The 23663-nt window shown below is 41.4% G+C and overlaps 1 protein-coding gene across 1 annotated transcript in view; it reads left to right on the top strand.

Annotated features, from left to right (window-relative positions):
- The window catches only part of LOC110469686 (partitioning defective 6 homolog gamma), a 66046-nt gene extending 42494 nt beyond the window's left edge, over window positions 1-23552 (top strand). Inside the window, exon 3 of the mRNA XM_021528672.3 lies at window positions 20796-23552. Coding sequence (XP_021384347.1) covers window positions 20796-21655 — 860 coding nt within the window. The 3' untranslated portion in view covers window positions 21656-23552. The remainder of the gene's footprint in view (window positions 1-20795) is intronic.
- Window positions 23553-23663: the final 111 nt, after the last annotated feature.

Raw genomic sequence — 23663 nt, 5'->3', positions numbered from 1 at the left:
TCAGTAGCTGCTTCAGAGGTGGTGTCTGTATAGTCAGGTGATAACATGCATAAGATTGCTGATTACTGCTATAAATGCATCCAGAAATAGCTGATACAGAGCTATCATATGTATTTGACTTTATTTAACAGGCCTCTCTTGACTTGAAAAGAATACTTTCCAAAGCAAAATCTGCAAATCATACTTGAAGCAGGCAAGGCTTAGGCTTTTGAGCTAAGACAAGATAGGAAACATTTATCTCTAAGGATTGATGTTTTCAATGTATGATATAACTTACTGATCCTGAATTGGTAATCTTCTTCTACAAACTTGCACATAAACTCATTAAATAATTATGTCATACCATGACACAACTTATGGCAGCCTGAGAAGATAGAGGCAGGGACCAATTGGATTAACCACAAAAGCTTGATGAAAGTGGAGGAAAGAAGTCAACCCAAATTCAAGCTTGAATACAGTGAGTATTTAAAATTCTCAGTCTGAGACCTAAATGTGTCGCCTTGAACCATGGAGGCATGCTGGAATTGCTCATAGATTGAATCTATCCTTTCTGCAAAACTACCAATAGGCTGGATATGGTCCTCATTACTCACATGTCTGTTCATAGCCCTTCTTCAGAACTTAACAGTATCAATACTTCTTTCCTACTGCCTCTCAAATGTGTTTTCCATATTGCTTTTTTACTTTTCATGGTGTAAATAGTAAAACTTTCACACTGAAAATCTCTCTGTGACTGAAACGGATTGTAATACTGACATAAGCCTTCCCTTCTCTTAGGTTGCCTCTTCACAATTAGAATTGCCAATAAAGTTCAATTGAGGCAAAGTTGTTTTTTTGGGTTGAATCCAGATTGTCTTCAGGCCTGTTCTGTCTAAACTTGGAAATTGTGGAATGTTCAATACAGTGTGGCTGTCTTCCAAACACGAGTAGGCCAAAGAAAATGAAAATGGGTGACTGAAAATTGTGAAATGCTTGTTCATATGTATGTATGAATGTAATTTTCATATATATATATATATATATATATATATGAAACACTTTGCCTTCTTTTTACAGGAAAATGTTGAAGATTGTTTACAAAGCACTGCTTTCTGTGCTTGCATTTTCTCTTCCACAAGCTTCAGTGATCTCTGCATTGTGTTTAGAATTTGAAGACTCAGAGTACCAAAAATATGGATCCTGTCCCTGCCCTGAAAGTCTGTCAGGAGAGACTGGACAGAGTTGCTGCATGAGCAGAGTGCAGCAGGCCAATGGCTGACAAATTAATGCTTCTCCAAGTGGTTCATCTGTCAACAGCCCTTTTTTTTATTGGTGTAGTCATTGGGTGTTTGTTTCCTCAAGCTTTCTTTGTGTAGAACCAGCTGCTAGAGTGTTGCCTGTATTAGTACAACCAGATGTAATAAAAAGGAGTTTATCATCCAGGAGCATCCTGGACAACCTAGTCTCTTGTCAGGATGAAAGAGCTGAGGGTGGAGTTGAGTTAGTGAAGATCAGGTTTGTCCATGGGGAGCTGACAGCACTGGAAGTGTCAGACTGGGCCTGTTGGGTGGGTTTGGCAGAGCTGCACTATTGGTACAAATTAGCCACCCATGAATAGGCAGAAATGAGATCTGTCTGTGTGTTACAGCTCAGGAATGAGCCAGCTTGTGTTCTGAGGGCCTTGCTGCCCTTACTCAGGAGAGATGTGGTGATATCCTGAACAGGTGTGTTCTTTCCCAATACTGGGAAGGAATCTGGCTTTCATTTGAGTTGGGAGCTTTCATGAGAAGACCCACAGTGTGTCTACTTCCCCTCTCCCCGTTTTGCAGTGATTGAGTACAAGTAGGACAGAGCTGTGCTCAGCCCTGGCTGGAGCAGGTGATACCCCCTTGTGCATGCTGCAGGATGTTAGGTATGTTCTCCTTGCCGTGGCAGTCCCAGCTTTGCCAGCTTTATTTGACTTTCACACTTAGATACTAGTGACTCTTTTCTGCCTGCATTTTGTGCTCATGTTTGAGTTTCAAGTCTAAGGTACCTTTTAGTGAGCTGACTCCAGCTAACAACTAATGGCTTAACTATTAAGGGACCTGTAACAGTAATACAGCATCTAAAATAAAACATCACAAAGTCAGGCCTGTCCTAAAATGAAATGACAGATCATAGCTTTTGGAAGCTGAAGTCTGTGCATGCCTGGCAGCTCAGAGTCAGAATCCATATAGCAATCTGAGCCCTGACAGTGACATTTGGGAGTGCAATAGCATGACACAGAGCATACCTTCTTTTGCATGATTGTCCTCTGAGAGGACAGGGCCACATCTTTCCTCGGGTATCACTTCCTATCGTAACAGGCACTGAGCATAGCCCATTCCTCTCATGCTGGTCACCCTTCTGCAATGATTCTTCATCCACAAACTTTAGTTTGGTCTTCTGCATAAACATCGGTGCTAATGACATACAAATTGGTGTGATGTTTCAGGTATTAGCTTGTAATTGAAGTCCTTTCCCCAGTAAATTTTCAAGTCTAACAATAAACAGGAATTCCTCCACTCACTGCACCCCACTGACAGCATGACTTCTGATGAAAATTGTTTGATGGATGTGATCTGGCATATTTTTTTATATTAGAAGTGCTGACAGGTTGTAATACAGTCTGTAAATTTTAGAGTTAGAATCTCTTGGCTGTATTGCTGGCAGAGAGAGGTAGCGGAGGGGACAGAGCAACAGCTTTCATGCTTCATCAGATAAGAAGGTGGGGGGGAAATAAAGTGGGGAATGTGAAGGGGGGAAAAATATTGGAGGAGAGAAGAAGTCTGATACAGTAGTCTGTCTTTTTATTTAATGTGGCTTTCCCTGCTAGAGCAGTAGAGAGAAATTTTTCAGTATTGATCTTGTGTAAATTCCTAGAAACAAAAGAACTTCTCCCTCATTGAGTCCAGCTCGACAGTGTAAGAAGTCTGAATGTTCTTGCCATGCTTGGCTGCCTTACCTTGCCCCTAGACTGCAAGGCTTGCTACAGAAGTTGAATTTGGAAGCAATTTTGTCAGGTGGTGGTGCCGGCTGCTGCTGAACTGATGAAAACTGGCAGTAGGCAGCAGAGCTGGCAAAGCCCCTGTGAGAGGAATTGTGGTTCAGAGTTTCAGCCAGTTTCAGTGACAGCTTAGTCATCAAAAGAGAACTTGCTGTGCAAACATTCTGCCTAAACCAAATTCTCAAACTTTACAAGTTACTCCAATTGTAAATGCTCTATCAATCTAGTCACTTTCATTTGTTTACCTCCGTTGTAATGTGAATGATTTCATGAAATTAGTGTAATGAGAACAGTATTATGGAAAGGCAGACTTTCTCCTGAAGAGTCTGCAAATAATCATGGTTGGTGATAATTGTGTGCTGACAATATCTGCATGAGCAATTAATTCAAACTGCAATAATTGTTAATACTAGTTAGGGACACTTTGAGTGTGCTGCTGCTCCATGGGCTGATACCTCAAAAATGGAAATCTGAAAGTGAATTTCAGAAAACTGTTTCCTCATAAGAAGAAATGAGCATGGGTCTTGTAAGGCTGCCTTCCTTGAGTTTGCTAAGACAGTTTCTGTTGGCTTAGAAAATAAGGATGCTTGAAGTGCCCTCACAAGTGGGCAGCAGAAACTTGCTTATTTAATAAAATAAAAGAAGATGAGAGTTTTGCAAAGCTTTATTTTGTGAGTTTGGGGCTACAGTGTTAAAAGCCCATGACACCTTTGTTTCTGCCTGTTAACCTGTTGGCAGCTGATAGGACACAGAGTATACATAGTGAAGGAGAAAAAACCTGGAGTAAATTCCAGAGAGAAACAAGGGAGAGTTTGTACTCATGGTTACTTTCTTCCATTTGTGGCCTTAAGGAAAGCATCCTAGAGACTTACTATAATACACACAAAAAGGCTTGAAAGGATGTAGTATGTAGTCTATTGTCAGACAGTTTTGAAACTTCTTAGGGAGGGCAGAGGTGACAAGATATGTCTCCTGATTTCTGAATCAGTGCAGTGGAAAGAGTTTTCATCCTCATTTTTTTGCAGACCATTTTGAAAACATGCACTTGTTGCATGTGGTACTTGCTCATACAAGTGTCCAGCTTTTTATAAAGCATTTCTGGTAATGAAGGCTGTTGGCATGCTTTGGAAAGAATAAATCCTCTGAGGGTAATAGATCTGTTAGAAGTAGACAAAAACCAGCTGCACTTTCTCTCAAGTGGCTGCTTACTGGTATTCTCACAGCCTCCTAGCCAGCCTTTGGTGTGACATTCATCCTAATTCTGCCATGCCATAAACTTGGCTCTGTGCTGCTTCCTCACTGTCTTCAAAGGTACAGTTGATGCATCTCCATTAGCCCTTTTTAAAAGTTAATTTTTAGCTCAAGATGTGAATAAGTCAAGTGCAGAGTGTATTTGCCATGAAGTAAGAAAGATTTCCTTTAAGTGCACTGCTGAGTGTTTTTAGCACTGCTCATCAGGTAGCATGGGTGTAAATTGCTAGAATTTATTGAGTAAATTGATGTGTTGAGAGCCCTTAATTCCTCAGTTTATTCTTAGCCTTAGCTAGCAAGTACATGCCACCTTGTACAGTATTAACCATCTCATTTGACACATAAGCAGTCCTCTTAATTATTCAGTACCTTGTTTATTGATAACTACCTCAAAACTCAATTTGACCAGTATAAATTGGTTTGGGGTGCGGGCTTGGTTTGATTTTTCCTAACTAGCTTGGTCACACCTTGCAAATTCTTGATGGTCAACTGTAGCTGCTGAAATGCCTAAACCTTCCTCAGGCTGTCAAAATCAATCAGATTGACATCTCCCTGCCTCACTCCTGTGTGTGCTGAGCTGCTGTGGTTGCTGTCCTGTGGGTGCCCTGTGCCACCATGCCTGGCTCCTGTTTGTGAAGGCTTCCTCCTGCTTCACAGAGATAGGACAAGGTGGCAGCTGCTCTGAACTTCTGCATTTCCAGTATCCAGAATTCCTGCTCTGTTAAAGGCCTTGCAGAGATCAGGCAAGGACAATATGGTATTCAAAAGAATTCACGGTGTGATTCTTATATCTAGTATTCTTCAGTGATTGGGATAACTTTTGAAGATCTCTAATTTTCAGACATATTAAATAGTAAATTACTTCTAAAATGGAAGTTTTATGACCTGTGAATTGGGGGTTTGCTGTTGGCCACACTTAACTAAAAGTACTGAGACACGAGCTTGTTGAGGCTGGTAAACATAGCTGCTGCCTCACCAACTGGTGACATTATTTCCTTCTGGATATTCCCTGTTGGCCTGCAAGTCACTGCCAAGGTATACAGAGTGACTCACTCCTTGTAGAGCTTCCAAGATGGAAATTCTAAAGTCTAAGCTTGGAGGTGACAATAGTAATATTTTTTACTTGTTAGGCTAGGGGTGAGCCCAAAGGGGACACATTCATAATCCAGTAACTCCTCAGCTAGCGCCTACCTTTGCTTACCAAGTGGATTTTTGTGAGGTTGGCTTTTAGTTTGGGAAATTTACTCCATCAGGCTTGTAATTTTAGGGAGGATTTTATGTTGCTCTTTAGCAGAAAGCTCCCATTGTGAAGGAGCCTGGGCTGACACTGCATAACGTGAGGGGTCTCCTACGCAGCATCCTCCCACAGCCTGCCAGGGGAGAGCACAGCTCTGGTGCTCTAGAGCAGCGGGGAGAGCGCTGGGAGCCATTGGCTAACGTGATTATGAAGTTAGGAATCTCCTCCTCACTTCCTGTGGGCTGTGTAACACAAGAGCGAGACTTTTTAATTAACACAACAATCTGAAGCGAGCAAAAGAGCAGAGCTCAGCTAAAACAGTTTTCCCAGCTGTTTGGGCAAGCAGATGATGTGAAATCTGGCATGTTAGCTTTACATTGGCCTTTGACTGATCTGACATGAGAGGCATAAAAACAAACAGGACAGTGGTGCTTTCCCAGGAGAAATATGTGTTACAAATGAGAGTCTCCCTTCTGTTGATTAGATTTTTGATCTTTGTGATGCCTAGCTGATCTTGAATGCTTTGCCACTCTTTCATTATATACTTCAGGTAATCTTAGTATCAGGATTTTCCAGATTTTTTTTTTTTCCACAGACAAGCAGGTAACCACATAACCTTCATAACCACAGCCCTTTTATTTCTTAAACTTTCAGTACTGTATCTGTATATTTAAAAGTGGAACTAAGAGTTCAAGTGGATTCCTTTCAACTAACATAATTTGATTTGCCATGGTCAAAGGCCTGATTTGTGTGAAATGAGCTGATACAGACAACAGCAAGATGAGCTGTCTTGTGTAGAGTTTTAGCGTGGTGATGTGGTTGTTAAATTGCATCCATGCAGAAGGAAAAACTGGAGCTGAGCAGATAAATACAATCTGCATGGATAAGGAAAAGGAGCCCAGAAAAAAAATTTTTACTTCTCTGTATTATTTTATTTTTTTTCGCAGTGCAGCTCCCTGAATTGATGTGGTGTTAGCTGCTAAGCTAAGGACAGGTGTTGTTAACTTTGGAACTTACTTAACCTGTCCCTTTGAACACTCTCTATCTGTCCTTCAGCATGGGAGGAAGCTCTGGAATCTTCCCGGTTTCTGCAGGATGCTTGTAGAGAAAAAAACGTGCTGCGCTTTGGTTTTTGGCCACCTTGAAACATGTCCACAACACTTAACATAAACACAAAGAAAACTTCCTTAACCTTGAGAGTGAGTTGTTGGTTCTTAATGTTGATCTCTACACTGCAGCTGCAAAACTTTGTCAAGCTGGTAGACTGTAAATAAGATGTTCCATTAACTAGTGTATTATTAAAATACAGCACAACTTAGTGCTGAGTGTTTGCATCACCCCCCAAGAACACCTTAGCAAGACAGCATTTTAATCAATGCTGAGCCATTTTTTTGTTTTATATAGCTGTTTGTCTTCACTTTTCATGTCCTTGGAATGCTTTTCTTCTGAAGATAGAACACATCATTGAATAAATATTCTTGTCTTGGTCACCATTTGGCTCCTGTTGTGGGAATTTAGTATGCATTTAGTAATACTGCCTGATCTTATTATTAAAGATCTTGCCAATTCATGATGCTGTCTAGCAATTTAAGTGAGGTGAGGAAAGACAGGAAAAGGACACTAAGCTTTTATCTAAAGAAAGCAGAAGGTGTTTTTAATTCATTCTTGTTTCATACGGGAGGTAAAGATGTGATCTGGCTGCTCACAGTAGAGCCCCCGAGTGACAGAAGGTGGAGAAAGGTCTCAGGAGCAGACACAAGTGGTGAGCCAAGGCTACTGGTAGCAGTTCACTGTCTCTGGGCTGGGACACAGCTTGTGTTGAATCTTGTCAGCTCAACAAGCACTTGCCTTTTGTATGGAGAGGATGCTTCTGTTGAAAGCATTCTTGGAAACAAACTATGCAGTGTAATGAAAATAAGTCCTAACATACCTCATCTGTTCTTTCCTGCCTTTGAACCCTGCAAATCCCTCCTCTTTCCTTTAAAGCTGCTGGGCTTTGTGTAATTTCTGATGTATTCTCCAGGTTTTTAGTTTAACCATTTTAATGGGAGCTTAGTCTCCCGTGAACAGTAAACTTTTATTTTTAGCATTTCAGGATTCACAGATGAAAAGGACTTTATGTAATTAGTTCTCTTGTGTGGGATGCATTTCTTTAAGGTGTCTTTTTTGGAACTTGAAATGGTAGTAAATCAGGAGGAGCAATTCCACACCAAGGAGTTGCACAGCAGTAGTCTGGCCACAACTTAATTTTCCAGTGACAGTCCCAACATAGTTTGTGCAGGGATCAGGCTGTGAAGGCTGTATGTTCTGTCAGGTAGATGTCTGCCTATACCCCCCAACAATCCACAGGCAAATGTGGTGATGACTCAGTGTTATCATCTCTTGTGTAACAGGAAAACTGAGATCATTAAGGGAATTCCCAGTGGCATGAATACTGGGTGTACCCGTGGCATTGGGAACCTCCGTTCATTGTGGCAGGAGATAGTTGGCAACAGAGATGAGGGCTGAACTTGAGCAGTGTCTGTGTTTACCATCTCTGGAGCAGCTGTGCCACTCAAACCATGAGCAGGAATGCTATCACTTGCTGCTGCTACTGGCAGAGTTATGCTTTCATTAAAAAAAACCAAACATGTTTAGGTAGAAGCTGTAGGTCTGCATTTCTGTGTTCGGTGTAACTTTGCTGGTGAAATATATGGAGTAACTGGTGCTCCCAGGAGACATGTCAATGCTCACATCTGCCAAGACTGATAGCATTAAGGAGGCAAAATTGTTTCATGAGGCCTGAATTATATTTAGTAAATAAAGAAATGTTTTCTTATATTTGAGCCAGTAAATGTCAGCTTCACTTGCCATGTCTCATGTTTTGTTCTGATATCGTGGAACCTGATCTAATTCTTTAATTTCTGAATAATCGCTTCCTGTCTGCCACTCCCTTGCTTGTGTCATGTGCTCATAGGAAGTAGCACTTTTTTAAAGGAAAAAGTGCACCAGCCACGAGCTTACCACACTCACATAATGATGGAGAATCTCAAAAGTGGGGAGAAAGAAGACAGGTTTTAAGCAGGGTAAACATAGGTGGTGTACTTGGGATATTTTTTCTCCTGTTTGTTTTTTTCAGTGTTGCAGATCAGTGCTCAATGTTCTAGGAAAACAGAAACTTCACAGTCCGGTTAGGGGTCATCTGTGGGATATGCCCCTCAAGTATGCAGATGCTGTGAGTGTCAGCAGATCTTGGAGAGTCTCCTCAGGTGCAAAGTTTGCCCAAGCTGCAGCCTTTAATTACTTTGTGTACCTAATTGGGTATGGATCTGTAGTCAGTGATGGAGAAAGGAATACAGCATTATAAAAATGTTACAGAAATCACGTAACCAGTAACTCTACACAGCTGATCATTCTTCTTGAATCAACATGATCCTTTAAGCTGCTTCTAAGAAAAACATGCAGATTTTACTGACAGAATTGGGGATGAGAGTTAAGGGCCTCCTGCTTTCTGATGATGACCAGGAAAGGTTTTTGCTAATCTGATGTTAAAAATAACAAGCTGATTTTGTTTTAAGCAGTGGAAAACATGATTCTTGTATGTTAGGCAAGGCTTCATTTCTGTTTTGAGGAAGAGGGGTGAGGACATAGCTGTAACCCTCTTGCTTCATGGTGTTAAGGCAGCAAAGGAAATGGAGGTGACGTGCTGGTGAAGCACAGGTAAGTGCCACCATTGCAGCAGGGGTTATGGGAGCCACATAGAAATGTATCATTATGTGTACAAGTGTGAAGACCACAGGGATTATGATGTCACACTGAGAGCCTATGAGATCAATTTGTTTTTCTTTAAATGTCTACGGTTGTACTGGGGGAAAAAAATAATATGTATTGTGGAGCCTCTCCCTCCACCAAGATGGCCAGCATGTCCTTGGCTCTGTAGGGAGGGTGTACGTGGGACAAAGACAGGCAGCCCTCCTTGGACTGGCTTTGGTTTTTTTTATCCCTTCCTTAGCTTGTGGGCAGGAGCTCAGGGTATGCCAGTAACAGTGTTCAGCTGGGGGCAGCTGAGCACTGGGGATGGGGTTGGCATTTTGTTTCCCAAGTCGGGAGTTCTTCCCAGCCTCTCTCTGTAGAGCAGATTGGCTCTGCGCTGCCTGGCACACGGCTGAGCCTCTGCAGGAGCGGCTGAGCTCTAGAGACAAGTCTCCTTTGCTTCTGCCCTCATGAGCATCCAGGAAAATTCTGACTTTGCACTCTGCAGGCAGCTTTTACTGCTTTGCAATCTGTTCTCAGGAAAGAGGGGTTCCTGGCGTTTGCTTTGTTTATAACCGGGAAGATTATTTCGATTTGTGAGGTGAGCAGCCATGTCCTCTGGAAGGGGAAGAGTGCCGGCAACTTGGGAAATGTTAGAGATGCAGTTTGAACTGTAATAGACTGGGCTCTTGACTTTGCTTCTCCTCTCTCTGCATTAGAAAACCAAACATTAAATATATTTATATAGTTGGTGTCCGCAACTTTTCTGCTTTGCACCAGCAGCACTTAGAAGTTGCTTTTCCCTTGCTGCCCACCACCTGAGGAGCGCAGGATTTTGCTTCCCTTGCTGATGCTCCTTTTCAGTGCCGTCATCTCCGTGCTGGCTGGACGCCTTGGCGCGGATGATGACTGGCTCAGACCTGCTTCTGCCAGGGCTCCGTGCCTCTCCTCCTCCTCCTGCCCGCGGGCCTGCTCCTGCCTGCCCCGGCCTGCTGCAGCCTGGGGAACGGGGGGCTGGAGAACGTGTCTCTGCAGGGCAGCGCCTGTTCCTGCCCCACCAGAACACAGGGGATGAGCTGTCTGGGATTCCCACAGTCCCACCAGGCAGGAGGGCATCCCGGTGCATCCGGGAGCCTGGCAGTGCCCTCGGGCCCGGGGCATCCGGGGCAGCGGCTGTGTGCGCCTGATGAGAGGTGCAGCTGTCGGGGCTGGCCACCGCTGCTGTTTATCTTGTGACTAGCCTGACTCCAGCCAGCAAACTTTGGGAGACTCCCAGAGGTCCTGACTTGAAAGACAAGTGTTGTAATTAATTTCTTATGCCACGCTTGTTTTGAAGCCTTTTTAATTCCATGATAAGAGGCAGAATCTGGACTTCATTTACAATTTGCTGGGTTGGAGGCAGGAACCAGAAAAGTGCTTTGAGAAGCACTGCAAATATTTTTCTCTCCTTCCCTCCCTTTGCAGGATGTATGTGGCATTATCACACCACAGCAGTGAAGCTGTGAAAACATTGTTATGTCCTTTTTTTTGAAGAGAGAAAATACAACCTTAGAAAAAATTTTGATTGCATAAAACCACATTTTTCTCTGAGAAAGTCTGGTAGCAACTTCAGAACACTCCAGGATAAAGAGTGTGGAAGATACTGCCATTTATTTCTTTGAGACTTATATTTTAATTAAATATGCACAGTTTGATGATTTTTTAAAAAATATTTTTACTGGGAATTTAGAAGAATAAGTGAAAAGGCACTTCCTAGCTTGCCTGTCTGAACTAGCTTGAGATGAATAAGGTGTTACTCAGCAAAAGAATGCGTGAGAAAGAACTACTTCAGAACAGTAAACAGTCTTTTTAGTAGTATCCTGGTTTGTCACAGATTTAATGTTTGTAGCATTTGAATGTCTCTATTGCCACCTTTGCATAAGTGTTCCCAGTTCTGGGATATCTGTTCTTTCCAAGAAGAAAAACTGCTTGCATGCTCAGAAACATGATTAGCAGGTAGCTGAGCACGGCACATAACTTGATCGCTATCAGTTTTGCTTTTAGCTATGGAGGGAAGATCACCCCAGACTGGAAAGGAGGAGAGCACCTGGCAGAGAAGGGATGCTTAAGTGGCAGACAGTAGCAGAAGGGAGCATGTGAAGTACCACACTGGCTTCGGGTTCCCTCGGGTGAGCCACAAGCTGTGTTAGCTGGGTAATAGAGAGCCTGCCTTCCTCACCTCTGTTGGCTGTTGAAATGATCTTTGATGCTGATCAGGTTACCTCTGAAGAGAGGAAAAAGGCTGTATTTTAATATTTTTTTCTGTAGGATGATGGTTCTGATCAGGTTCAGTATTGCAGCCCTTTAAAAATAATTTCCTTTCACCTATGCCTGTGTAAATAGTCTCGTCATGCACATGTACCACCTTTATTTTGTGCTACCTGATGTTGTGCTGCATTTTCAAGCTACATTTGAAGCTTCTTCTGAAACTAGTAAAAGACAAAAATTTAGTTTCTTTTCAGAGGTGTAAAATTCATATTCTGAATTCATGTGATCCTGAGGTGAATTTTTTTATTACTTGTGGTTTTTCAAAGTATTGCAGCTATTGAAGCTATAGGTGGAATAAATAAATAGACTCCACAACCTGGGGTAGTTATGAAGTGGGTATGTATTGTTGGCGCCCAGCACAAGTGAGATAACTCTCCAAAAACTTGTGCACTGAGCCTCAGTCTGACCCACACCTTTATTCACAAAGGTGTTCCATATGGAGTACATTGCAGAAACTTTTCATGCATATTCAACCCCTGGCCCTGCCTGTCCTCGCCTCTCATACTAAATAGGTCCACGCCCTTCTGGGCACGTGTGGTTTGCCCTGGTGGTCCTGCGGGGGTCTCTGGTGGTCTCTTGAGGCTGAAGATCGTGGTCATCCTCATAACTGAACTTTTGAACTCTTTCTCTCTGCATGTGCACTTTTGGTCCTTCGGTGCTTATCTGTGCATGTCTGTCAGTCTTGATGGGCTTGGAGACAGGGAAGCTTCTTTATCTGGGTTCTTTGCATCCTTAGGCATTGTTCTTTGTGCAATAAACTTCAGAAATTTGCATTTTCTCATGACCTGTTGTACCATGGCAGAGCTTTCTTTAAGTAAAAGGTTAAAATTCAACACATACTGCTACAAACGAAAATATAAATGCTTAATTAATTTTGTTAATTTAAGTGAATTCCAAAAACCTCTATTTCACTATGAGAAATAGAATTATATTCTCCTGAATTTACTCTTTGGCTCAATCTGTAAACATTTCATGCCTTCCACACTTTAGACTTGTGCAAGAAGTAATATTTTCTGCTACCAATTGGGAAACTGTTGTGTTCAATATTCACTTGATAAAATATACCATTTTTTGTGTCATTAATGAGATTTTTATTGTATCTGTGTTGGCTAATAAGAGTTATTGCAGTTTTGTCTCTCATTTTGTTTTGCATAACACATACACATTTTCTTTTAGAAAAAGCGATTCCTTTAGTGCCTGTTTGAGGGAGCAAATGGTGCTCCCCTCAATTGCCTGATCTGAATAAATAGGACAGTGTTTGCAGGTGAAAAACTGAGTGGTTGAAGTAGAATAATTAAAGGTTGCTTTTTAATAACTTTAAATCTTAAATGATAACTTGCTGAATAGATTGTATGAAATTATTGCTTGGGGAGGGTGGTTTTGAAGGTGATTTTTTTTTTGTCTCTCCAAACATCTTTGAATAGGATTGATAGCCCTCCCATTTTGGCGCCATCAGCTGGATGAATACAGTTGTTGATGGTTGCTGGGAATTGTTGGGTACATGGTGCTAGACTTCTTTTGGCAGGCCAGCAGGAGAGCTTTTTACAGGTGATGCTGTTGCCCCCTGCATACACCACTGATCCAGTACTGCTGCTAGGTGTCCTCACTGCTGACTGAAGCCAGCTCACCATCAAAACCTCCCGGGCAGCACCTGTGACCTGGGATGAACATAATAATGATTGATATCTGAGAAGTGCAGCAAAAACATGGCTCCTCCCAACTTCCTACTGACCGCCTGCAGGAAATGGGAAAGATTAACTAATACTTTAAAAAAACTGGCAATGAAGCCAAAGCTCAAACCCCACAATTTTCTAGTGCTGCAATAACGTAATCTCGACATAATGTGGTTTGTGGAAAGCAGCAAAGGGAGAAAGGTTATTGTTTCTGGCATGTTTGAGGATAGAAGAGAAGTCACATAAACTTAGAGAAAGAAAACCCTGAAAATCCTAGTAATCACTATCTGCACTACTTGGAGTCCTGTAGTTTATGGGACAGTTTGGATAACTTTGGGAGGCACATGCCTGGATATATATATATATATATATATATATATATATATATATATATATATATATATATATATATATATAATTATATTATATATTATATTTGGTAGTACCCATCTCTTCCAAAGGCCTTACTTCTTTCATGGGACAAACTTGCAGGTCATGCTTCTGCTCCATTGAAGCAGGTCTGGGAGTCAGAAGGGCCTCCTGCTGGAAAAGGAAGGGATTCAGCAAGGGAACAGTGGCCTCTCATGACAAGCAGGAAGTGCAGGAAGAAGTGCAGGAGGCCACACCAGCAGCACAGACTGAAGTCCCAAGAAATTGACTGTCACCATCTCAAGGCAACCAGCTTAGAAATGTTTTTTATACATGTCTGATACTGTAAAGAGACTGAGATTAATGCAATTCTAGTTTTGACTGCTGTAACATGCTATAAGTTTATAAATGTGTTGGAAGTGGAGATACATTTGTATGATACATCTGTGTTAAGGTTTTATCCGAACCTACTAATGAACACTTCCTAAGTAGGAAGGCAAATTTATCTCTCTAGTACTCACTGAATCACTGGAGAAAGAAGGTTGCCTTTTGCAATTAAAACCTGCAGTTTATTAGGCATAGTTGCTGGTTCAAAAGTCCTGTTGAATGTTAATGATAAACTACAGCATTTAGGTGGTCATCTAAATGTTGATGAGATTGTGTCCAGTTTCTCCTGATATGGTGATACGAGGGGAGAGAGGGAGTGAGTATGTGTGTGTGGGTCTGCGCCTGTGTGAGATACATTACTTGATTTTTGACAGAGTAGCAGCTACAACTTCTTTACCTACAGTGTGTTTTTTTTGTTTGGTTCACCCAGAGGTTTCTGGCAGCAGTATGGCTGGATTTTTTTTAATATTCCTGCAACACATACAATGCAATGTTAGCATTCAGATAACCTTCTTTTTCCCGCCATTAAATACTCCTTGATGAGCAGTATTGGCACTGGTCCTCCCCCCAAGTCATAGTTAATTTTGTATCTGTTTCCTCTTAAATCCCTTTGCATGCAGTCAGCCTTACAGGTCATGAATGAGAGACTGCCAGCTTATTTGCTGTCTGATTGTTTTCACAAATGCTTCTGGTGTTGATTTTTTGAAGAAAATAGAAAGGGATTGCAGTTTCTGTCAAACATGGACAGTGTTTTGTAGCTGGAACACAGAAAGGTAGAAGGGTTAAACATGACACATTGCCTTGAAGTGGCTTTATGACTGCTGCTAATTTGAATGCTCAGTAATAGAAATCTGTTGGATAGAGGGGTTACCCTTCACTATTAATGACTCATTGGCCTCCTTCCCAAGCTGCCTGAAGTGCCGCTCTCCCTAGTGGAAGTAATTTTGTCTTTGAAGTACTTTCCAGGGCTGTCAAGTAACGTTCCACAGTTCCCAGAGGAAACAATAAGCCATGAGTGCATGTACACTGAAAATGTAGAGTCTGAAACGAACTGTTCCTATAGGAGCCTGGCAGTCTGCTTCTCTGTGGAATTCAGCTTGTTTATACAATCTTATCTGGCTAAGCTTTGGTATTTTATCTGGCAGGCAGTTCCTATGAAAAGCAGCTGTCCAAGCAGTGGGAGTGGTGCTCCTGGTGGTTTTTTCAGAAGGTCTATAATTTCTTGTTTCATGTAAATTACAGAAATACAATACTCTCTTGGCTACAACCAAGTGCTCTAAGCAGTTTTCTTAGCCTTATAAATAGCCCTTTAGTATGTTCTGCTGTTATGTCCTGTGTGACTTAAAGATAGGATTTGTGATGCCCACTAGGAAGGTGTAAGGTGTTCTGTAAAGCCACAAGCTGACTACAGAATTGTTAGGATAGCATCTCAAAGTTATAGATTTTACAGGTGTGTTTTTAACCACCACCATTGCTGTTGTGAAGAAAGCGAGCACAGTCTCCATCTCTGCATGAAGGGATCTGTACATGTATCTTCTCTAACAGAAAGGTCCCTATGGGTAAGTAGGTAGTTCTAAAAAAACCCAAAAACACCTCACTGACCAAACACATAGTGCAGAAAACATTTAACCAAATACTTCAGATTTTGTGTAACTCATTAATAGAGAAAATGTTTCCTCAAATGTACTGAAAGCTGAAGCTTGTGGGGGAAAGAGCAGCTATTCAGTGCCTACAGAGGAGTTTGAGGTATTTTTTGTGAAGCTTTGGGTTGCAGATTCAAGTAAGAGAGAATTGAAAAGGTCAGGAGTTCTTCTCCAACTGTGGTAAATTATGTTCCCCATCTCTTTTTACAGGAACAGTATTTTCAGTCAAGAGCAAATTATGGGCACAAGTAAAATTCAGTCCAACTGTTAAAGTTGAGTGGTTATCCAGGATTATCCATCCAGTTCATAGTACATTTTATCTGAAAGCACTGCATTTTGTAGATTAAAATGATCCGTGTAATCTGACATATTCTGAGAAATAAGGGACATGTTCAAGACCTAAAAGATTAATTCTCCCTCTGTCACCTGTATATAAGTAACATCTAAGTTTGGCCTCCATTGAGACATAAGAAAAATTGAGACCCTGTAAGATTCAGTGCTTTAAGCATTGTTCAGATGTGCCACTTGATGCCACTTCTCTTGCTAGTATACATGCAGAGTTCTATAGACCCCTTCTGTTCTGCAAAAGGGGAATTTGATATGGCAACAAATGAAAAATGAGCTCTGTCTGGTTCCATATGGTACATTCTGGTCTTGCCTGAAATCTGGCATCAAGCACAGTCTATTTCTTTAGCTGAAGTGGCATTCCTGCTTGCAGTCCTGTATGGTGAGAAACTCAAAACCTAACGAGTTGCTGACCTACATTAAAAGTGTGTCGTCATAAATTTTGCACTGATACAGTTTCCATTTCAGCCTGCCACCTGCCACCTAAGCAGTTTAGTACTGGAAAGGGATAGTGCACCTTTTTGTGACCACCACATAGTTGATAAAAGTTAATTATGTTGGCTAACTTCTCCCAGTTCCCTTGTGAAGAAGGAAGTTTTACTTTCATTTGGATAGGGATTGATGACTTTCTGCTGCCACAGCAACAGCTAATAATGTTAAACTTCAGTTGACATACTTTTCTTTATTCCTACAGCAGGAGTAATGGATACACCCTCTAAATAACATTGAGGGTGTAGCTGTTTTGTTCTACAGGACTGTTTTATTTTGCTATTTTTTTTTTTATTTTAAGGTGATGTCTAAAGTGAATGTAACCACTAGATAGCCAGTTATCTTGAATTATAATGTAATAATCCCTGTATTGCCAAAGAGCATGTATTCTGATTTTTTTTTCTAGAAGTAAAGTTAGTATTTTTATTAAAAACTTTTCAAATTAGTTTTCATTTCTCCAACCTGTAATAGCTTTTAACAGTTTTTACCTGTTACAATTAGATTTCATCTTCCTCATATACAATCCCATTTATAGTCCAAATTGGAAACTACTGCTTGGCACTGTTTTAGAAACAAAAACTCCAGTCATCATCAGGACATGGACTTCATTTTTTAACATGGTCCAGCCCTATAATACTAAATCCTAGAACAGTCAGTGGTCCCACACTGAAGGTAACCTGCATCACTTGTAATGTAATCCCTGCTCATGCCTGGTTTGTGTTTGGAGGAAAAAGTTAGCATTTTTGTGGTGAGATGGGCTTTTTGTTATTAAAGGGGGTGGTTGTTTTGAAGCTGTTCAGAGTTTAGGAATGATAGCAATAATCTGGGGAGACTGGTTAGTGGGCTGAGAACAGGTGAGGAGGTCACAGGAACAAAACAATCACTCATTTTGTGCCAGTGCCCTGCTGGTGGTTCAGCTCAAGGGAGATGCTTCAGAAATTACTTACGTGTGTTAGGAGGGCCATCATACTTCTGTGACTTTGCTACTTTATAATCACAAGCTTGCATCTTGTAAGAATTAACTCTCTAGGTTGTTGTTAATTTAAGGGAAAAAAGACAGTTCTGCCAACAAATATTCACAGATTAATTATTTGGTAAAACTTTTGCAAGTTTGCCCTAAAGTAATAAGGTGTTAATATACTTAGAGAGAGGGAGGTTAACAGCTACCTGCATGCTTCCAGGGCATAGATGGCTAACTAGGGCATGTATTTCATTTTACCTGCAGTGCAATCAACTGTACTGATCTGCCTAATTTTCTGAGTCTTTTAAGAAATGCAGGTTTTGTTTTAAGCTTTTTTGCCAGTACTCCTAGAGATAGTCTTAAATGCATAAACCCATGTGTAATTTTAACTGGCATCTTAAACTGAAAATTTTGTGATAGATATTATCTTGGACCTTAAGGCACATAAGGTACAGCACTACTGTTCTAAAGCACTGTATTTCAAGTAAGGAAGAATTTGGATTCTAGATCTGAAGCCCCAAGTTGTTTTCATAGGACTGTCACAGAAATTTATCAGTGAATTGTGGGGGTGAGCTGGCACAATGTTGGAGACTGTGGTGATAAAAGATAGCTCTTGTACACCCATACTTTACAAGGAAAATAATTTTTTGTGAACCTTTGGAATCATCCAACAGAAGTAGCTGAATGTAGATGGTGATCTTGATGGAAGAAGAGGAATAATGACCTGGCTTTTGCTGCAGTAATGGGCTACTGTACTCAGAAGAGTAGTCACTGCACTGACTGTTCACCAGGTGGATTTGTGAAGGTGCCATCTCTCTACAGTCACTGTATTGGCTGTGAATACCCTTCCAGAAACCAGTTGGGAGCTTCTTGTGTTTGGGTCATTTTAAGGACTAACAATCCTGTGCCTCACCAGTCTAAATAACACAGTAAGGCCTGTGCAGCTGTTACAGCTCTGAACATCCTGGGGAGAGAGAGAAGAGGTTGTCACTGGCCAGTTGTGGTCACAGTGTGGAGGTCTCCCAGCTAGCACGCTCCCTATTGCAGGAGGGCACAACAGGAGTGGCTGCCCCCAGATCTCTTCCAAGACCTCTAGTGTGGCAGTGCTCACAGGGGAGGGCAGCTCCCTGTGGCTGGCTGTGGTGTGGGAATCGCAGCTCCCAAGCAGAAACAAAGGACCAAAGTAAAGAAATAGAGAGGGGCCACTTGTGTGAATTCCAAGGTAATTTATTTCCTAGGAGGGTTCAGGGACAAGTAGGCACAGGAATGAGGCGGCAGCACATTATAAAGAGGGGAGGGTATGAGGGGGTGGAAACAACTCACATCCAATGGGGAGATATTGGGGGAGGAGAACAAAGCTGGGACAGCCCAATGAGGGCAATCCAGGGGAAGGGAGCAGGTTCACCAGTCCAGTGAGATACTAGGGAAGGGAATACTATGCAACAGGGAACCTTCAAGAACCAAATGGGGGTGACTACATGACAGATAGGGGAGGTGGGCAACACAGCTTGGATTGACAGAACCATTGAAGGGTACGAGGGGAGGAACAGGGAGATTGGCGCTTTGAGGGACAGTCAAGTGGGGGAAAACTTAGGAGTAAACGACCTGGGAGAAACCAGTGTGAGGGGAAGAGTTAGGGGGCACAAAGAACATACCAACTGAAACTACCTAACATTAAACACCTGACCCTTAAAACAAAATATTGTAAAATCCTTTAAAAACACGCACCACCACATCTCCCCCTTTTTTGTTTTATAAGTTTGAAAAGCAGCTGGGGAGAGGTAGAATTTCAGTCTTTAAACTTCAGTCCCATCGACAGTCCCATCCCATGTCCTCGGGGTTACTATAGCCAGTGCAAATAAGTTATAGGAGAATGCAGAAATAATCTTTCTGAAGTCTTTAAATTTTTTTTCCAGCCCAAAGGACTGTGTAGGATCACTGTATAACTTAGACTGGAAGGGACCACCTCTGGAGCCCACCTAATCTAACACCTGCTTCAAGGAGGTTCAGTTAGGTCAGGTTGCTATTGACCATTTTTTTTAGTGTCCTCTAATTAGTGTAACTTAATGTCACCTGATTGTAGTCTGTCAATGATACATCTTGAAAGTGGACTTGAAAATGAAACCTTGCAAGACATAAAAATGCAATTATAAGCTTGTTTTTACTAACAACCCTTTCCCTCCTCCAGCCTTTATCAGGTATTGTCTTACTCTTTCCAACACTGCTAGGTAAGGTTAATTTGTTAGAGAAGCAATTTTAGGGGCAGTTCTGTAATTGTACTTTGTATGGTACTGCTTGTCTTCAACAGGAGTATAAACTGCAAATATGTTAGTTTATCTGAAAATTGTGCTTAAACTCCTGGTGAAATAACTTTCCAGCTAGTGCATGGTTCACATCTAAAATATGCATAGTATTTTTATTGTGAGATGCAGTGACACAATTTTATACACTAACAACTTCATGACTTAGTATTTTTTTTTGCAAAGCACAACATGAACTTCTTATGTGGAATAACTTAGTTTACTTGGATGAATTAAAGGTGATCACTTTTCATATGCCCTTGAGATAACTGCTACAGAGGCTGAAATATTGAAACAATTCCTTAAACTGCAGACCCCAGAAAGGCATTTTCCTGTGAATCTTGGTCTCAAGGCAGGAGTGTGGCTGTGAATCCATGTCCTTTCTGTGATCTTTAGCATACAGACTAAGCAGAGGACTTCTACCTGCTTCTCTTTCTGCCAGGCTGCTTGGTTACATACTACCTTTTGTTATATGGATCTTTTAGCACTTTTTATTGCTGTCAAGTTCAGCTGAACTGAAGTAAAATACCAGAGAGTAAAGTGACGTGCATATTAACAAAACTCACTTTCTAGAAAAGCCTAGGCTGAAAGCGTATCTAACTACTCTCTTGCATTCTTGTTTTCATGTTTGTTTCTAAGGTTAAGGCACTCTATTGGGTATTAAAACACTCCCCAATTCAGACTTTTAGGTTAGGAATGCCCACTTGAGAGGTATGTGTAAGATTACAATACAGCTCTGAAAATACAGTCTCATATCCAAGATGGTAGGCTTGCAGCAAGAAATTGTATTCTACACAGCTGATAACAGTTGAGAATCAGAAGCCTCTTTTCTCCAAAATGTGGAAGAAGTATGGGGAGTCATTGTAAACAATTAATTCATTCTAAGTGTTGTGCTGGACATAATGTGAAACAAAAATTAGAGTAAATGGAAGAATTAATTTGAGTTTTTCCTCATATTAGTGTTATTTTTTTCATATTATTACTATTATTATTTCCATATTGCTATCGATGCCTTCACTGAACCAACTGGAGGAGGAGTATGCCCTGCAGATTGAATTATTCTGTTTGATACATTGGTACTGTTTCTCTTTCAGATGAAGTGGACTACAGCAATTTCGGGACCAATACACTGTCAAGGAAGAAGAAGGCTCTGGTGACACTGCGCAATGACACCCTCCGCCGACGTCCCCACATCAACATTAGTATGCCTCATGATTTTAGACCAGTGTCTTCCATAATTGATGTGGACATTCTCCCCGAAACACACAGGAGAGTGAGGCTGTATCGACACGGGTGTGAGAAACCCTTGGGGTTTTACATTCGTGATGGCACCAGTGTAAGGGTGACTCCTCACGGACTGGAAAAAGTTCCTGGTATCTTCATCTCCCGTATGGTTCCTGGTGGCTTGGCAGAGAGCACAGGCTTGCTGGCTGTGAATGATGAAGTCCTGGAAGTCAATGGCATTGAAGTAGCAGGAAAGACTCTTGACCAAGTCACAGACATGATGATTGCCAACAGCCATAATCTCATTATCACGGTCAAGCCAGCAAACCAGAGGAACAATATTATTCGGAGCAGCAGGATGTCTGGTAGCTCTGGCCAGTCTACAGACAGCACTGCGAGTCACCATAGCTTGCCTACACCCCATGTGCTGCAGAACTTCCACCCTGATGAAATGGAGAGTGACGAAGAGGCTGACATTGTCATTGAGGGTGGTCTGGAGCCACAACACATTCCTAAACTGCACAGCCTTACTTCCAGTAGCCTCTCTAGAATCAATGGCAGCAGCCTTAGCCACAGACTTCAAAGGGACCTGGTGCTCAACAACAGCTCTGGCCGAGAAAGCAACGGCAACATCCACAAATTACTAAGTTCTTTAAAAACTGATCCCAGACACAGTCTGGTTATCCCCAGGGGAGGTATCGAGGAGGACGGAACAGTCATTACACTTTAGTAGCAATTTCTGCAATTCTCCTTACAGTCTTAAGTGCCAATTGGGACAATCGACTCGTGCAACACATGCACGAAACAGGGAGCTGATATATTCTCACAGACCTCACGGGTGCAGAAAATAGTTGCTTTCTAGGAAATGTGGCATCTGGAGTTAGACATAAAACTGTCATGCACTGCAAAATTTGTCAGGAGAAAGCTAGAGTGCAAAACCTGGTTAATGTCCCAGCCCTGAAGTGAGAACACAAATTTGTTTTAGTTGGTATAAACCTAAGCAGTCTTACAGGCTACCCATAGCAGTGTTATATACTCGGGTTTGAAAGCGTGGGTAGACGTATTTATACATGCATATATATGCATTAGATTTTAATAGTAACAGACATGTCTATTTGAAGTGGAATCTGGTTTTCTTCTAATACCAGCTGAGGAGAGAGTGCTTCTTAATAGTTATCCTGTCTTTTTCTGTTACATACAGCCCTTCTGCCTACTTGTTTACACCATCTTTTCAGCGTTATGTCTAATCCAGACAAGCTCTGTAAAAGCAGCTGTTTCCTATTCCGGAGGTAGCAGCGTTCGGGAGACGCTGCAGACACATTTTCCAAAGGAAACGATAGAAACCCGCATCCATGTAAACCTCGTGTTTCCCGCGGGCCGTGGCCGCGGCTGCCGGGCCATGGGCGCCACCTCCCGGCCGGCGGGGGCACCGCAGCGCCGCTGCCTTCTTGTATTCTCTTACCATATTTATTAGATGATACCTCCTTTTTTTGGTTTGTTTGGTTGTTTTTTTCCCCCTCCCCGCATCATCTCTGTTTTTTCAAAATCGTGGTTCCTGTGGGTTTTTAGGCGTGCAAGTCTCAGAGCTGACACAGGTCCTTGCTGTACGTTTGGGGCAACCCGAATCCGCAAGGTCTTTCCTTGACAAGAGATTGCCCTACGGAGGGGAGGAATGCTGACTGACTCACGGGCGTAACTTAGGATAGTTCTGTTGTTTTGGACTCCTCCAATAATAAAGCTTAATGTCTACACAGGACTTCTAGAAAGTTAAAGTATACTGGATATTTGCGGAGGTCAGACACCTTTGCTGGGTGGCCAGGTGGCTAGTGAGTGACCAGTGACTGTTGAGTCAGTACCTGTCTGCTTCTGGAAACACCATGAGTTTTATGAAAATGGTCTAATCTAAAATATTTTGTTATATCTTGATCAGTGTAAGGAACAAAATATAAATGTTTTAAAATGTATTTTTCTACTTTTAGCTTGTGTCATTTGCTCTTTGTTTTTAACTTTGTAGTACATTAAAGCTTTTTTTATATGGTGGAATAGACATTTCTTAAATATTTTATGAATATGAAAATTCAGGAGTCTTGGTTTGGAAAAATTACATTCCATTTTGGAATCTGTAATGGCTGGAAAAAGGATGTGTGGACTGATTCATTGTCACTAATTTAGAATACCTGTGGAACAACCAGTCTTCTGCTCATGGTTAAATATCTTTGGGACATTGAACTTAGTTTATTTCTTTTAGATTTGCTTTAAGAGTTTATTTTAAAAGTCTTTCACTTACTCTAATTAAAACTTTTCTAGGTATCAAAGCAGCTATAGAGCTGTACTTATTTTTCCCAGCACAGTGAGAATAGAACATTGATCCTGTTCTTAAAACTGTGTTTGTACTTTACCAAAGGTTTTCATTAAAAAAAAATAAATCTGATTATTGGTGCAGTAAAACAAATGAATAGCTGGATATGCTTCAGTCAATCAGACCATCTTATCCAGAAAAAATGTGTTATACCTTAAATAAGACTACTTTTATGAATAAGTGGATTTGTCTGACTGAAGTTACTCATTTTACCTTAGTTAACTGATGAAAATGTGACCTTGTCTGCAATAAAATGTTGACTGTCTTATTTCTACTCTGTATTTTTTCCCAGTGCCTCAAGCATTTTCTATGGAAGTACCTCCCCTCCCTATGAAAACAAGGTGTCCAGTTTGTGTGGCTCTTCAGCTACGCAACTATT

Source organism: Lonchura striata, chromosome 2 (assembly GCF_050655825.1).
Source record: "Lonchura striata isolate lonStrDom1 chromosome 2, ASM5065582v1, whole genome shotgun sequence".
Classification (NCBI taxonomy): Eukaryota; Metazoa; Chordata; class Aves; order Passeriformes; family Estrildidae; genus Lonchura; species Lonchura striata.
Note: the sequence above shows the minus strand (reverse complement) of the source record. Positions and strands in the feature narration are given on the sequence as shown.